The following is a 15,945-nucleotide window of genomic DNA, read 5'->3' as shown; positions in this document are numbered from 1 at the left end:
GTATAAAGTTTTATTTTGGCTTGTAAATTTATTATTAGTTTAATTTATATGTAAATTTTTATATGAATATTTATTTATTTTAATAATAAATAATTTTTTTTTATCCGCAGTAATTAATATTATTAATTAAGGAAACTTAGAAATAGTAATACTAAAGAGTATTGGCTAAATTTGTGCCAGCAGYCGCGGTTATACGAATAATGCAAATAAATTTTTTTTAGTTGAAGTTAAATTGTTTATTTATAAAATAAAAATAAATTTATTAGGTGAAATTTTAAATTTATAAATTTTTTTATTAGAATAATTGAAGCTTGAAAATTTTAGTAATAAACTAGGATTAGATACCCTATCATTTAAAATGTAAATTAAAAAACTAAGGTAGTAGTAGTTATGTTCTTGAAACTTAAAAAATTTGGCGGTATTTTAGTCTATTCAGAGGAACCTGTTCTGTAATCGATAATCCACGATGGACCTTACTTAAGTTTGTAATCAGTTTATATACCGTCGTTATTAGAATATTTTATAAGAATGTTAATTTTCAAAATTTTTTAAAAGAAAATATATCAGATCAAGGTGTAGCTAATATTTAAGTAGAAATGGGTTACAATAAATTTATTTAAACGGATATAAATTTGAAATATTTATTGAAGGTGGATTTGATAGTAAAATTATAAAGATTAATAATTTGATTTTAGCTCTAAAATATGCACACATCGCCCGTCACTCTTACTACTAAGGTAAGATAAGTCGTAACATAGTAGATGTACTGGAAAGTGTACCTAGAATGCAATTTAAAGCTTATTTAGTAAAGTATTTCATTTACATTGAAAAGATTTTTGTGCAAATCAATATAAATTGATTAGATTTTATTTATTAATAAATTTTTTTTTATATTTTAAATTATTAAAAATAATTATAAATTGAATTGTTTTAGTATTTAATAAAGAAAAAATAATATTAATTATAGTGTAATAGTATTGTGAAAGAAAATTGAAATAATTTGAAAAATTTTTATTTTAAAAGAAAATTTAATTTATTGTACCTTGTGTATCAGGGTTTATCAAATAAAAATTATTTAAAATAATTTTCTCGATTTTAAAAGAGTTAATATATTATGAAAGTTAATGTGGCAAAATTATTTTTAATAATATATTAGAAATGAAATGTTATTCGTTTTTAAAGGTATCTAGTTCTTTAAGAAATAAATTTAATTTAGAAATTTTATATTATTTAATTAAATAAATTAATTAAATAAATATTTAATTTTAATATTTTATGGGATAAGCTGTAAAATAAATTTTTAAAAATAAATAAATATGTTAATAAATATAAGCTTAGAAATAGCTATTATTAATAAAAGTGTTATAATTTATTTTATAATAATTATTATTTATTAAAATTTTAAATTTTTATTAAAGTATTCATTTTAATAATTAAAATGAAAAAATTATGATAAAATTAGTATATTAAAATGTATAAATAAATATAAATGAAAAGTTTTTATAAAGAACTCGGCAAAAATAATGTTCGCCTGTTTAACAAAAACATGTCTTTTTGATTTTTTTTTAAAGTCTGACCTGCCCACTGAAACATTTTAAATGGCCGCAGTATACTAACTGTGCAAAGGTAGCATAATCATTAGTCTTTTAATTGAAGGCTGGTATGAATGGTTGGACGAGATATTAACTGTTTCATGAAAATTTATAATAGAATTTTATTTTTTAGTCAAAAAGCTAAAATTTATTTAAAAGACGAGAAGACCCTATAAATCTTTATATTTATATTATTATAATTTTTTAGATTCTTTTTATTATAATAATAGATTATATTTTATTGGGGTGATATTAAAATTTAATAAACTTTTAATTGTTTAAATCATTAATTTATGAATAATTGATCCGTTATTAGCGATTAAAAAAACAAGTTACTTTAGGGATAACAGCGTAATTTTTTTGGAGAGTTCATATCGATAAAAAAGATTGCGACCTCGATGTTGGATTAAGATATAATTTTAGGTGTAGCCGCTTAAATTTTAAGTCTGTTCGACTTTTAAATTCTTACATGATCTGAGTTCAAACCGGCGTAAGCCAGGTTGGTTTCTATCTTTAAAAAATGAAAATATTTCAGTACGAAAGGACCTAATATTTGATAAATTATTATTTTTATATTGAATATAATTAATATAATTACTATTTTGGCAGATTAGTGCAATAAATTTAGAATTTATTTATGTAATTTTTATTACAAATAGTACTTGTTTTTTATAGAAAATTTATTATTTATTATTGGAAGATTATTATTAATTATTTTTGTATTAGTAAGAGTAGCATTTTTAACTCTTTTAGAACGAAAGGTTTTAGGATATATTCAAATTCGTAAGGGACCTAATAAGGTTGGAATTGCAGGAATTCCTCAGCCTTTTTGTGATGCAATTAAATTATTTACTAAGGAACAAACTTATCCTTTATTGTCTAATTATATTTCTTATTATTTTTCACCAATTTTTTCATTATTTTTGTCTTTATTGGTTTGGATATGTATACCTATATTTGTTAAACTTTTTTCGTTTAATTTAGGGTTGTTATTTTTTCTTTGTTGTACAAGTTTAGGTGTTTATACAGTAATAATTGCAGGTTGATCTTCAAATTCAAATTATGCTTTATTAGGAGGTTTACGAGCTGTTGCTCAAACTATTTCTTATGAAGTTAGATTAGCTTTAGTATTATTAAGTTTTATTTTTTTAATTGGGGGTTATAATATGTTAATATTTTATAAGTATCAAATATTTATTTGATTTTTATTTATTATATTTCCTATAGCTTTAGTATGATTTAGAATTTCTTTAGCTGAAACTAATCGAACTCCTTTTGATTTTGCTGAAGGGGAATCAGAATTAGTTTCTGGATTTAATGTAGAATATAGAAGAGGAGGATTTGCTTTAATTTTTTTAGCAGAATATGCAAGTATTTTGTTTATAAGAATATTATTTTGTGTAATATTTTTGGGAAGTGATGTTTTTCATGTATTTTTTTATGTTAAGTTAACATTTGTTTCTTTTATATTTATTTGAGTTCGTGGAACATTACCTCGATTTCGATATGATAAATTAATATATTTAGCTTGAAAGAGTTTTTTACCTTTTTCATTAAATTTTTTATTATTTTTTGTAGGGTTTAAGATTTTTTTATTTTATTTAATTTAATGAATTAATTTTAGTAAAGTTAATAGAAAATTTGATTTCTATCTTATGTTTTCAAAACATATGCTTATTTCAAGCTCATTAACTAATTTAATAAATTATCTCATCATTTAATAATTAAAGGATTAAATATGAAATATGCAAAGTAAACTACAGTTAAAATTTGTCCTACTAAAACATAAGGTTCTTCAACTGGTCGAGCTCCAATTCATGTTAATAAGATTACTGTTACTACTATTACTCAAAATAAAATTTGATTAATAGGGTAAAATTGAATTCCTCGGAATTTTCTTAAATGATAAAATGGTAAAATAGCTAAAATTGCAATAGAAAGAACTAGAGCAATTACTCCTCCTAATTTATTAGGAATTGAACGTAAAATAGCATAAGCAAATAAGAAATATCATTCTGGTTGAATATGAACTGGTGTTACTAATGGATTAGCAGGAATAAAATTATCAGGATCTCCTAAAAGGTAAGGATTAATTAATACTAATAGAAGTAAAATTATTGTTATGACGATAAATCCTACAATATCCTTGAAAGTGAAGTATGGGTGGAATGGAATTTTATCAATATTAGAATTTAATCCTATAGGGTTATTTGAYCCAGTTTCATGTAAAAATAAAATGTGAATTAATGTTGCAGCTAATACAATGAATGGTAAAATGAAATGGAATGTAAAAAATCGAGTTAATGTAGCATTATCTACAGCAAATCCTCCTCATACTCATTGAACTAAATCAATACCTAGGTAAGGAATGGCTGATAATAAATTAGTAATAACTGTAGCTCCTCAAAAAGATATTTGACCTCATGGTAAAACATATCCTATAAATGCTGTTCCTATAACTAAAAATAAGATAATTACTCCTACTAATCAAGTTGGAGTAAATAAGTATGATCCGTAATAAATTCCTCGTCCTACATGTAAATAAATACAAATAAAGAAAAATGATGCACCATTAGCATGTATAGTTCGTAGTAATCATCCATAATTTACATCTCGACAAATATGATTAACTCTATTAAAAGCTAAATTAATATCTGCAGTATAATGTATTGCTAAAAATAAACCAGTTAAAATTTGAATTATTAAACATAAAAATAATAAAGATCCAAAATTTCATCAAGCTGAAATATTAATAGGTGCTGGTAAATCTACTAAAGCACTATTAGCAATTCTAAAGATTGGGTGTTTGATTCGTAAAGGTTTGTTCATTAGTTAAATATTGGTCGAAGAGGACCCTTAAATAATTTAGTAATTTTAACTACAGCAATTAATGTAATTAATAAGTAATTTATTAATAAAATTGTTAATAAATTAGTTGGATAATTATATAATTTATTAAGAGATAAAGAATTTTCTATTAAGTAAGAATTTATATCATAAATAGATTTAATTTCTAAATTTTGGTATTGTAGTAAAATATTTTTGTCTATAAAAAATAATGTAATTATTATTACAGAAAATATTATTAATGAAATAAATAATAATTTAATTGAAAATGAAAATATTTCGTTTGATGCTAAAGAAGTTACATAAATAAATAAAACTAATATACCTCCTAAGAATACTAAAAATAAAATATATGAAAATCAAAATCTTTTAGTTATAAGACCTGATGTTAAAGTTACTAATGTAGTTTGGATTAATAGAGTTAATCCTATTGCTAATGGATGTTTTATATTTATAAAAATAAAATTAAAAATAATTAAAAGAGTTAATAAAATTCATTGTATAATATCAAGAGGTAGTTTAATTAAAATATTAATTTTGGGGATTAATGATAAAGAAATTTCTTTTCTCTTGAAGTTTTAAAAGAAATAATCTTATTTTTGATTTACAAGACCAATGTTTTTGTTAAACTATTAAAACTAATGATAGCAATTTTAAATTGAAGCTTACCAAGTATTTTATTTATTATAGGAGTATTTACTTTTGTTTCTAATCGAAAGCATTTATTATCTATATTGTTAAGATTAGAATATATTGTTTTAAGATTATTTCTTTTATTATTTATTTATTTAAATATATTAAATTATGAAAATTTTTTTAGAATAATATTTTTAACTTTTAGTGTATGTGAAGGAGCATTAGGTCTTTCAATTTTAGTATCAATAATTCGTACTCATGGAAATGATTATTTTCAAAGATTTAATATTTTACAATGTTAAAAATTATTATTAGAATTTTGTTTTTATTTCCGTTGTGTTTAATATATAATACTTATTGAATGGTGCAAAGTTTATTATTTTTATTAAGTTTTGTTTTTATTTTAATAAATATGTATAGAAATTATTTTATATCAATTTCTTATTTATTTGGATGTGATATAATTTCTTATGGATTAATTTTATTAAGATTATGAATTGTATCTTTAATATTAATGGCTAGTGAATCTATTTATAAGTATAGAAATTATACTAATTTATTTTTATTAAATATTATTTTATTATTAATTTTATTAGTATTAACTTTTAGTAGAATGAGATTATTTATATTTTATTTATTTTTTGAAAGTAGATTAATTCCTACTTTGTTTTTAATTTTAGGGTGAGGTTATCAACCTGAACGTTTGCAAGCGGGGGTATATTTATTATTTTATACTTTATTAGTTTCTTTACCAATATTAGTTGGTATTTTTTATTTATATAAGGCTACTGGAACTTTAAATTTTTATTTATTAAATAATTATATATTTAATTATGAAATTCTTTATTTTTCTTTAGTTATGGCTTTTTTAGTAAAAATACCTATATTTTTAGTTCATTTATGATTACCTAAGGCTCATGTAGAAGCTCCTGTTTCTGGTTCAATAATTTTAGCTGGAATTATATTAAAGTTAGGGGGTTATGGATTATTACGGGTATTTCCTTTTTTACAATTAATAGGATTAAAATTTAATTTTATTTGAATTAGAATTAGATTAGTAGGGGGAGTATTAGTTAGATTAATTTGTTTACGTCAAACAGATTTAAAGGCTTTAATTGCTTATTCTTCAGTTGCTCATATAGGAATTGTATTAGCTGGATTAATAACTTTAACTTATATAGGAATTTGTGGTTCTTATACTTTAATAATTGCTCATGGTTTATGTTCTTCAGGATTATTTTGTTTGGCTAATATTTCTTATGAACGAACAGGAAGACGAAGATTATTAATTAATAAGGGGATATTAAATTTTATACCTTCTATAGCATTATGATGATTTTTATTAAGATCTGCTAATATAGCTGCTCCACCTACTTTAAATTTATTAGGAGAAATTTCTTTAATTAATAGAATTGTTAGTTGATCATGAGTTTCTATATTTATATTATCATTATTGTCTTTTTTTAGAGCTGCTTATACTTTATATTTATATGCTTATAGTCAACACGGTAAAATTTTTTCTGGAATTTATTCTTTTAGAGGAGGTTCTGTTCGAGAATTTTTACTTTTATTTTTACATTGATTTCCTTTAAATTTGTTAATTTTAAAGGGTGATATATGTATATTATGATTATGTTTAAATAGTTTAATAAAAATATTGATTTGTGGTGTCAATGATAAGAGATTTTCTTTTTAAACCGTGAAATATATATCAATTTGTACAATTAGTTTTGTAAGATTATTTTTTTTTAGATTGTTTTCCTTTTTTATAGGACTTGTTTTTATTATAAATGATTATAGAATTTTTATTGAGTGGGAAGTTGTTTCGATGAATTCAATAAATATTGTTATAACTTTATTATTTGATTGAATAAGTTTAATTTTTATATCTTTTGTTTTAATAATTTCTTCATTAGTTATTTTTTATAGTAAGGAATATATAGAAAGTGATTATAAAATTAATCGATTTATTATATTAGTATTAATATTTGTTACTTCTATAATATTATTAATTATTAGTCCTAATTTAATTAGTATTTTATTAGGATGAGATGGTTTAGGATTAGTTTCATATTGTTTAGTAATTTATTTTCAAAATGTTAAGTCTTATAATGCTGGTATATTAACAGCTTTATCTAATCGAATTGGTGATGTTGCTCTTTTATTAGCTATTGCTTGAATATTAAATTATGGGAGTTGAAATTATATTTTTTATTTAGAAGTAATAAAAAGTAATATAGAAATAATAATTGTAGGAGGATTAGTTATGTTAGCTGCAATAACTAAAAGAGCTCAAATTCCTTTTTCTTCTTGATTACCAGCTGCTATAGCAGCTCCTACGCCAGTTTCAGCTTTAGTTCATTCTTCAACTTTGGTAACTGCTGGTGTTTATTTATTAATTCGATTTAATATTTTATTAAGAAGTTCATGATTGGGTAATTTATTATTATTATTATCTGGATTAACAATATTTATAGCAGGGTTAGGAGCTAATTATGAATTTGATTTAAAGAAAATTATTGCTTTATCTACTTTAAGACAATTAGGATTAATAATAAGAATTTTATCAATAGGTTATTATAAGTTAGCATTTTTTCATTTATTGACTCATGCTTTATTTAAGGCTTTATTATTTATATGTGCTGGGGCTATTATTCATAATATAAATAATTCTCAAGATATTCGATTAATGGGAAGTTTAAGATTAATAATACCATTAACTTCTTCTTGTTTTAATGTAGCTAATTTAGCTTTATGTGGTATACCTTTTTTAGCTGGATTTTATTCTAAGGATTTAATTTTAGAAACAGTTTCTTTATCTTATATTAATATATTTTCTTTTTTTCTTTATTTTTTTTCAACAGGTTTAACTGTATGTTATTCTTTTCGGTTAGTTTATTATACAATAACTGGTGATTCTAATTTTTCTTCTTTAAATATATTAAATGATGAAGGTTGAGTAATATTGAAAAGTATAATAGGTTTATTAATTTTAAGAATTTTTGGTGGGAGAATGTTAAGATGATTGATTTTTCCTACTCCTATAGTAGTTGTTCTTCCTTCTTATTTAAAATTATTAACATTATTTGTTTGTATTGTTGGGGGTATTATAGGTTATATAATTTCTAATGTTTCTTTATTTTTTTATAATAAGGCTTTAAATAATTATAATTTTTCTTATTTTTTAGGTTCTATGTGGTTTATACCTTATATTTCTACTTATGGAATTATTAATTATTCTTTAATTGTTGGAAATATAGTAGTTAAATCATTTGATCAAGGTTGATCAGAATATTTTGGAGGTCAACAATTGTATTTAAATTTAGTTAAAAATTCTCAATTAAATCAAATATTACAAAATAATAATTTAAAGATTTATTTATTAAGTTTTATTTTTTGAATTATAATTTTATATATGTATATAATTTGTTTATATTCAAATAGCTTATATTTAGAGTATGACACTGAAGATGTTAGGGAGATTAATTTAATCTTTGAATATAGTGAATTTTTTTTAGTAATTTATAAAAAAAAATATTTTTAATTTTACAATGAAAATGTAATGTTTTTATTAAACTATATAAATAAAGAAGTATAAATGGAATTTAACCATTAAAAGAAAAAAGTTAGCAGCTTTTACTTGAACATCATACTTCTTTAATTGGAGTATTGATCTCATTTCTATCATTAACAGTGATAAGCCTCTTTTTGGCTTCAATTAAAGAATAAGGGTAAAATTACCTAAGATTAGGTCGAAACTAATTGCAATAAATCGCTTCATATTCAAGGTAGATTGAAATTTCAATACTTTTTGAATGCAAATCAAATGTTATAATTAACTACAACCCTAATTAATTTGATCAGTTTAATATTCCTTGATTTCATTCATGATAAAGACCTAGTAATAAAATTAAAATAAAAATAATTGATGTAATTGTTCATATTATTAAATTAGAAAATTTAATAATTAAGATAATAGGAAGAATTAAAGCAATTTCTACATCAAAAATAAGAAAAATAATTGTAATTAAAAAAAATCGAAGTGAAAAAGGTAATCGAGAAGATGATTTTGGATCAAATCCACATTCAAATGGGGATGCTTTTTCTCGATCAGCTAATGTTTTTTTTGAAAGAATTGAGGCTAGTAATATTACTACAATTGAAATTAATAAAATAATTGAACTAATTGTTAAAATTGATAAAATTATCTATACTATTAATAATAGACCATATGATTGGAAGTCAAATATACTTTTTATACTATATAGATTAATTAATTAACCTCCTCATCAGTAAATTGAAACATAAAGGAATAATCAAACGATATCAACAAAATGTCAATATCAAGCAGCAGCTTCAAATCCAAAATGATGATTTTTAGAAAAATGATTGTTTAAGTGACGAATTAAACATACTAATAAAAAAGTAGTTCCAATTAAAACATGAACTCCATGGAATCCTGTTGCTATAAAAAATGTTGAACCATAAACAGAGTCAGCAATTGTAAATGGAGCTTCAATATATTCGTATGCTTGAAGAATAGTAAAATAAATTCCTAAAATTACTGTAAAAAATAATCCTTGAGTAGTTTGGGAGTGATTTCCTTCCATTAAACTATGATGAGCTCAAGTTACAGTAATTCCTGAAGTTAATAAAATTACTGTATTTAATAAAGGAATTTGGAATGGATTAAATGGAGTAATTCCTATAGGAGGTCATATAGCTCCTAATTCAATTGATGGAGAAAGACTACTATGAAAAAAAGCTCAAAAGAATGAAACAAAAAATAAAACTTCTGATAAAATAAATAAAATTATTCCTCATCGTAAACCTGTAGTTACTGCGTCAGTATGAAGACCTTGAAAAGTTCCTTCTCGAGAAACATCTCGTCATCATTGGTAAACAGTTAAGATAGTAATAATATTACCTAATAAGAATAATGAAACATCATATTGATGGAATCACTTTACTATTCCAGCGACAGTTGTTATAGCTCCAATTGAAGCTGTTAATGGTCATGGACTATAATCTACTAAGTGAAATGGGTGGTTTGAGTGAGTTGACATTAGTTTACTTCACTAGAATATAGGGTTCTAAGAACAGCAAATACATAAGATTGAATTATAGCAACAGCTGATTCAAGAACTAATAAAGCAATTTGTGTAATAATTAAAAGTCTTAATAAAATTGTTGATATAGAAGGACCTGTATTACCTAAAAGAGTTAATAATAAATGTCCAGCAATTATATTAGCTGTTAATCGAACAGCTAAAGTACCTGGTCGAATTACATTACTAATTGTTTCAATGCAAACCATAAAAGGTATTAAAACTGCTGGAGTTCCTTGAGGTACTAAATGAGCAAATATATGTTGTGTATTATTGATTCATCCAAATAATATAAAACATAATCATAAAGGAAGAGCTAAAGTAAGAGTTAAAGTTAAATGACTTGTACTTGTAAAAATGTAAGGGAATAATCCCATAAAATTATTAAAAAGAATTATAGAAAATAATGAAACGAAAATAAAAGTTGATCCATTAGCTCCTATAGGTCCTAAAAGAGTTTTGAATTCTTTATGAAGAGTTAGTAAAATATTATTTCAAAAAATATGGTAACGAGAAGGTATTAATCAATATCTAGAAGGAATTATTAAAATTCCTAAAAATGTTCTTAATCAATTTAATGATAAATTAAAAATACTAGAAGAAGGGTCAAATACTGAGAATAAATTTGTTATCATTTTCAATTTAATGAATTTGTAGATTGTGTTTTATTAATTAAATTTGATTTAGGTATAGAAGGAATAAATGAATAGTAATTTATTACATTAAAAATTACAAAAGCAATTGAAAAAATAATAAATAAGCTTAATCAACCAATAGGTGCTATTTGAGGAATTAAAAAATATCAATAAATTGATAATTTTAGTTTGACAAACTAATGTTATATATTTAACTAATTTTTTCATTAGAAGTAAGTGCTAATTTACTATAAAATGGTTTAAGAGACCAGTACTTGCTTTCAGTCATCTAATGAAGAATTTATATTATTAGAAATTCACTTAATAAAGTAATTTACTGGAATTCTTTCAATTACAATTGGTATAAAACTATGATTAGCTCCACAAATTTCTGAACATTGTCCGTAAAATAAACCTGGTCGGTTAATTAAAAAATTTGTTTGATTTAGTCGACCAGGAGTTCCATCTACCTTTACTCCTAGTGCTGGGATAGTTCAAGAATGAATTACATCAGCGGCAGTTACTAAAATTCGAACTTGAGAATTTATTGGTAAAACTACTCGATTATCTACATCTAATAAACGAAAGCTATCAATTGATAATTCGTTAGTAGGAATTATATATGAATCAAATTCAATATTTGCAAAATCTGAATATTCATAACTTCAATATCACTGATGACCAATTGCCTTTAAAGTAATTGAAGGTTCATTAATTTCATCAAGTAAATATAAAAGTCGAAGAGAAGGGAAAGCAATAAATAATAAAATAATTGCAGGTAAAATTGTTCAAATAATTTCAATAGTTTGTCCGTGTAATAAATATCGATTTACATATTTGTTAAAAAATAATATAAACATTAAGTATCCTACAAGTACAGTAATTATTACTAAAATTAAAAGTGCGTGATCATGGAAAAAGATTAATTGTTCTATTAAAGGAGAAGAACTATCTTGTGAACCTAAATTTGCTCATGTTGACATTTATTATTCTAATAAAAGTAAAATACTTTATATATGGAGCTTAAATCCATTGCACTAATCTGCCATATTAGAAATTAGTTAATAAAGGCAATTCAGAATAACTATGTTCAGCTGGTGGAGTATTTTGTAATCATTCAATTGATGAATTTAATTGAACAGGGAATAAAACTTGACGTTGAGATACAAGACTTTCTCAAATAATAAAGAAGAAGAATAAAATTCCTAATAAAGAAATTGTTGACCCAATTGTAGAAATTACATTTCAAGTTGTGTAAGCATCTGGGTAGTCTGAATATCGTCGTGGTATTCCTGCTAATCCTAAGAAATGTTGAGGGAAGAATGTTAAATTTACCCCAATAAATATAATAGCAAATTGACTTTTTAATATCTTAGTATTTAAAGTTAATCCTGTAAATAAAGGATATCAGTGAACAAATCCTGCTATAATAGCAAATACAGCTCCCATTGATAAAACATAATGGAAGTGAGCTACTACATAGTATGTATCATGTAAAATAATATCAACTGAAGAGTTAGCTAAAACAACTCCAGTTAAACCTCCTACAGTGAATAAAAATACAAATCCTAAAGCTCATAAAGTAGCAGGGGAATAGTTTAATTGAGTTCCATAAAGAGTTGCTAATCAACTAAAAATCTTAATTCCAGTTGGTACAGCAATAATTATAGTAGCTGAAGTAAAGTAAGCTCGTGTATCAACGTCTATTCCTACTGTAAATATATGATGAGCTCAAACAATAAATCCTAATAATCCAATAGCTAATATGGCATAAATCATCCCTAATGAACCGAATGTTTCCTTTTTACCTGATTCTTGACTAATAATATGAGAAATTATTCCAAATCCAGGTAAAATTAAAATATAAACTTCAGGGTGTCCAAAGAATCAAAATAAATGTTGGTATAAAATTGGATCTCCTCCTCCTGCAGGGTCAAAGAATGATGTATTAAGATTTCGGTCTGTTAAAAGTATTGTAATAGCTCCTGCTAATACTGGTAATGATAATAAAAGTAATAAAGCTGTAATTACTACTGATCAAACAAATAAAGGTATTCGATCAAAAGTAATTCCTGTTGATCGTATATTAATAACTGTAGTAATAAAATTTACAGCTCCTAAAATTGAAGAAATTCCTGCTAAATGAAGAGAGAAAATAGCTAAATCAACAGAAGCTCCTCCATGAGCAATATTAGAAGATAGAGGAGGGTAAACTGTTCATCCTGTTCCAGCTCCGTTYTCTACTATACTACTAACTAATAATAAAGTTAATGCAGGAGGTAAAAGTCAAAAACTTATATTATTTATTCGAGGGAATGCTATATCTGGAGCTCCTAGTATTAATGGAACTAATCAATTTCCAAATCCTCCAATTATAATTGGCATTACTATAAAAAAAATTATAATAAAAGCATGAGCTGTAACAATTACATTATAAATTTGATCATCTCCAATTAAAGCTCMAGGATGTCCTAAYTCAGCTCGAATTAGAATTCTTAAAGAAGTTCCAATTATTCCGGATCAAGCTCCAAAAATAAAATATAAAGTTCCAATATCTTTATGATTAGTTGAAAATAACCATTGTTGCGATTAAATGGCTGAAGTTTAGGCAATAGACTGTAAATCTATTTATGAGAATTATTTCTCTTTAATCATTGGCCTTATAGTCAATAATGACATTAGACTGCAATTCTAAAGGAGTAAATAATTTACTAAGGCTTAAAAGATTATTCTTATATTTATAGCTTTGAARGCTATTAGTTTATTTAACTTAAAGCCTTTAAAATAAAAAATATAAAGAAGAAATTAGGAATAACCCAAAAATTGAAATAAATGAAAAAGTTATAAAAATTTTCATATAACTAGATTTGAATATAGAATAGTTTAATCAATTATTTTCATAATAATTTAATATAAAAGCTCTATATGATAATCGTATATAAAAATATAAAGTAATTAATGTTATTAATACTATAAATGTTAATAAAAATAATTGATTATTAATAGTTAAAGATTGAATAACAATTCATTTAGGGAAAAATCCTAAAAATGGAGGTAATCCTCCTAATGATAATAAATTAAAAAATAAAAAAAATTTTATAACCTTTGAATGAAAAAATAATGAAAATAATTGGTTAATATGAGAAGTTTTAAATATATTGAATATAAAGATTATAGCAAATGAAAGAAATGAATAAAATAAAAAATATGTTATTCATAATAAATTTCTATTATATATTGCTGCTAATATTCATCCTAAATGATTGATAGAAGAATAAGCTATTAATTTACGTAAAGAAGTTTGATTCAATCCACCTAAAGCACCAATTAATCTTGAAAGAATAATACTTGTAATAATTAATGGCTTAAAAATAATATAAGAAATTAATATTAAAGGTGCAATTTTTTGTCAAGTCATTAAAATTAATGCATTTGTTCATGAAAGTCCTTCTATTACATTAGGGAATCAAAAATGAAATGGAGCAGAACCTCTTTTTAAAAGAAGAGAAGAAAAGATTATTATTTCTATAAAATAATTTGAATTTGTTTTACTTGAATTTAGTAAAAACAGAATCACTGCGAATAGAAATACTGAAGATGCTAATGCTTGAGTTAAGAAATACTTTAATGAGGCTTCTGTTGATATTAATTTATCATCTCTTATTAGGGGGATAAAAGCTAATAAATTAATTTCTAACCCTATTCAAGCACCTAACCATGAATTAGCAGAAATAGAAATTAATGTTCCTATTATTAAAATTCCGAAAAATATAATTTTTGATGAATTATTAAAAATTAAAAAGAAAAGGATTAGAACCTTTATAAATGGGGTATGAGCCCAGTAGCTTAATTAGCTTATCTTTTTATAATTATATTTTGGTGTATGATGCACAAAAGTTTTTGATACTTTTAGAAATAGTTTAATTCTATTAAATATAATGAATGTAATATTATTACATGATTTACCCTATCAAGGTAATCCTTTTTATCAGGCAATTCATTAAAAGTAGGTTTCTCATGTTTTTTTTTTTTTTTTTTTTTCTTTATACTAAAATTTTTGAAAAAGAAATATTTTTTTTTTATTATTATAATTTATTTACATAATAAAATTTAGTAGTTATGATTTTTATAAAAATTTTTTTATATGTAAATAATTAATTTTTGCATATATATATATATATATATATTTATATATATTTATTCATATATTTATATATATATTAAAATATGAATAAACATATAAATATATAATAATTAATAAATTATTTATATAATTAATATAAATAACTATCCCATACATTAATAAATTATTTTTTTTAATAAATCAATTTCAACATAATAATTAGATAAATACTTATTAATAAAGATTTAATTAGTGATATTCTTAATTGAATTTAAATTTTTTTTTGATCTAAATTAATAGATATCTATTAATTAATTAAATATTTATATATTAATAGATATCTATTAATCTATATTGGTATATAGACTAAAATTCAGATTTTGCACGCCTCAATATAAAATTTGAGAGGTATAAATTTAGAAAATGTTTTATATTATAATATTTTTAAAAAAAAAAAAAAAAAAAAAATAGATCCTTTTTAATTTATGGAGTTTTTTTTAATATATTCATATATATTTATGTTAAAATTTATTTACTAATTTAATTTATATATATTAAAATTAAATTATGAATATTTTATATAATGAATTTATTATATATATATATAAAAGTTATTAGGGGATAACTAAATTTTTATTGTATGAGTATTTACCAATTTATAATTATCTTAATAAATTAAAAAATATTTATTAGTAAATAAATAATTACTAATTTTTATTATTAATAACTTTAATTAATTTATTTATTTATTTTTATTTATTTAATAAAATAAAGAGTAAATATTAATAGGGGTAATATTTTATCAATTTATTAAATAAGTATTTATATATGAGTAATTACCAATTTTTGATTATTAAAATTAATAATTAATTATAATTGTATAAAGAAAATTTTATTATTAGAAATTATTTATTTAAATTAAATTATGATTTTAATTTACTTATTTAATTTATTTAAAAATTAATCTATTAAAAATTCAGTTAAATTAAAATTTTTAATTAGTT

At 22.4% G+C, this 15,945-nt stretch overlaps 13 protein-coding genes and 2 non-coding genes across 15 annotated transcripts, besides 22 other annotated features; 6 read left to right on the top strand and 9 right to left on the bottom strand. All coding sequences in view use genetic code 5, as the record gives it.

Moving 5' to 3' along the window:
• The first annotated feature begins 2 nt into the window (after nt 1-2).
• On the top strand, nt 3-788 carry 12S rRNA. Its single transcript has one exon. It is a non-coding gene; the product is annotated as a s-rRNA (ribosomal RNA).
• Nucleotides 788-859, top strand: a tRNA (tRNA-Val).
• On the top strand, nt 860-2,186 carry 16S rRNA. Its single transcript has one exon. It is a non-coding gene; the product is annotated as a l-rRNA (ribosomal RNA).
• A 2-nt stretch (nt 2,187-2,188) lies between these two features.
• Nucleotides 2,189-2,253, top strand: a tRNA (tRNA-Leu).
• A 10-nt stretch (nt 2,254-2,263) lies between these two features.
• On the top strand, nt 2,264-3,202 carry ND1 (NADH dehydrogenase subunit 1). The gene has a single exon. It carries the CDS (start codon nt 2,264-2,266, stop codon nt 3,200-3,202), a length of 939 nt encoding a protein of 312 aa, YP_001425551.1.
• Nucleotides 3,203-3,218: 16 nt separating this feature from the next.
• Nucleotides 3,219-3,286, bottom strand: a tRNA (tRNA-Ser).
• On the bottom strand, nt 3,285-4,421 carry CYTB (cytochrome b). The gene has a single exon. It carries the CDS (start codon nt 4,419-4,421, stop codon nt 3,285-3,287), a length of 1,137 nt encoding a protein of 378 aa, YP_001425550.1.
• On the bottom strand, nt 4,421-4,945 carry ND6 (NADH dehydrogenase subunit 6). The gene has a single exon. The coding sequence runs from the start codon at nt 4,943-4,945 to the stop codon at nt 4,421-4,423; it is 525 nt and encodes a 174-aa protein (YP_001425549.1).
• Nucleotides 4,946-4,947: 2 nt separating this feature from the next.
• Nucleotides 4,948-5,013, top strand: a tRNA (tRNA-Pro).
• Nucleotides 5,014-5,078, bottom strand: a tRNA (tRNA-Thr).
• A 2-nt stretch (nt 5,079-5,080) lies between these two features.
• On the top strand, nt 5,081-5,377 carry ND4L (NADH dehydrogenase subunit 4L). Its single transcript has one exon. The coding sequence runs from the start codon at nt 5,081-5,083 to the stop codon at nt 5,375-5,377; it is 297 nt and encodes a 98-aa protein (YP_001425548.1).
• Nucleotides 5,371-6,709, top strand: ND4 (NADH dehydrogenase subunit 4). Its single transcript has one exon. A coding segment is annotated over exon 1 (1,339 nt).
• Nucleotides 6,710-6,774, top strand: a tRNA (tRNA-His).
• Nucleotides 6,775-6,789: 15 nt separating this feature from the next.
• Nucleotides 6,790-8,509, top strand: ND5 (NADH dehydrogenase subunit 5). The gene has a single exon. A coding segment is annotated over exon 1 (1,720 nt).
• Nucleotides 8,510-8,576, top strand: a tRNA (tRNA-Phe).
• An 18-nt stretch (nt 8,577-8,594) lies between these two features.
• Nucleotides 8,595-8,661, bottom strand: a tRNA (tRNA-Glu).
• Nucleotides 8,662-8,663: 2 nt separating this feature from the next.
• Nucleotides 8,664-8,731, bottom strand: a tRNA (tRNA-Ser).
• Nucleotides 8,732-8,797, bottom strand: a tRNA (tRNA-Asn).
• Nucleotides 8,796-8,860, bottom strand: a tRNA (tRNA-Arg).
• Nucleotides 8,860-8,924, bottom strand: a tRNA (tRNA-Ala).
• A 2-nt stretch (nt 8,925-8,926) lies between these two features.
• Nucleotides 8,927-9,280, bottom strand: ND3 (NADH dehydrogenase subunit 3). The gene has a single exon. It carries the CDS (start codon nt 9,278-9,280, stop codon nt 8,927-8,929), a length of 354 nt encoding a protein of 117 aa, YP_001425545.1.
• Nucleotides 9,281-9,345, bottom strand: a tRNA (tRNA-Gly).
• Nucleotides 9,346-9,352: 7 nt separating this feature from the next.
• On the bottom strand, nt 9,353-10,141 carry COX3 (cytochrome c oxidase subunit III). Its single transcript has one exon. It carries the CDS (start codon nt 10,139-10,141, stop codon nt 9,353-9,355), a length of 789 nt encoding a protein of 262 aa, YP_001425544.1.
• Nucleotides 10,141-10,818, bottom strand: ATP6 (ATP synthase F0 subunit 6). The gene has a single exon. It carries the CDS (start codon nt 10,816-10,818, stop codon nt 10,141-10,143), a length of 678 nt encoding a protein of 225 aa, YP_001425543.1.
• On the bottom strand, nt 10,812-10,976 carry ATP8 (ATP synthase F0 subunit 8). Its single transcript has one exon. The coding sequence runs from the start codon at nt 10,974-10,976 to the stop codon at nt 10,812-10,814; it is 165 nt and encodes a 54-aa protein (YP_001425542.1).
• Nucleotides 10,977-11,043, bottom strand: a tRNA (tRNA-Asp).
• Nucleotides 11,043-11,113, bottom strand: a tRNA (tRNA-Lys).
• COX2 (cytochrome c oxidase subunit II) lies at nt 11,114-11,801 on the bottom strand. Its single transcript has one exon. A coding segment is annotated over exon 1 (688 nt).
• Nucleotides 11,802-11,807: 6 nt separating this feature from the next.
• Nucleotides 11,808-11,873, bottom strand: a tRNA (tRNA-Leu).
• Nucleotides 11,869-13,407, bottom strand: COX1 (cytochrome c oxidase subunit I). Its single transcript has one exon. The coding sequence runs from the start codon at nt 13,405-13,407 to the stop codon at nt 11,869-11,871; it is 1,539 nt and encodes a 512-aa protein (YP_001425540.1).
• Nucleotides 13,406-13,472, top strand: a tRNA (tRNA-Tyr).
• Nucleotides 13,473-13,474: 2 nt separating this feature from the next.
• Nucleotides 13,475-13,538, top strand: a tRNA (tRNA-Cys).
• Nucleotides 13,532-13,597, bottom strand: a tRNA (tRNA-Trp).
• On the bottom strand, nt 13,598-14,614 carry ND2 (NADH dehydrogenase subunit 2). Its single transcript has one exon. The coding sequence runs from the start codon at nt 14,612-14,614 to the stop codon at nt 13,598-13,600; it is 1,017 nt and encodes a 338-aa protein (YP_001425539.1).
• Nucleotides 14,615-14,683, bottom strand: a tRNA (tRNA-Met).
• A 5-nt stretch (nt 14,684-14,688) lies between these two features.
• Nucleotides 14,689-14,757, top strand: a tRNA (tRNA-Gln).
• Nucleotides 14,755-14,820, bottom strand: a tRNA (tRNA-Ile).
• Between the last annotated feature and the right edge of the window lie 1,125 nt (nt 14,821-15,945).

This window comes from Lucilia sericata, mitochondrion (genome assembly GCF_015586225.1).
Source record: "Lucilia sericata mitochondrion, complete genome".
Lineage (NCBI taxonomy): Eukaryota > Metazoa > Arthropoda > Insecta > Diptera > Calliphoridae > Lucilia > Lucilia sericata.
This window is presented reverse-complemented; position numbering and strand designations above follow the sequence as displayed.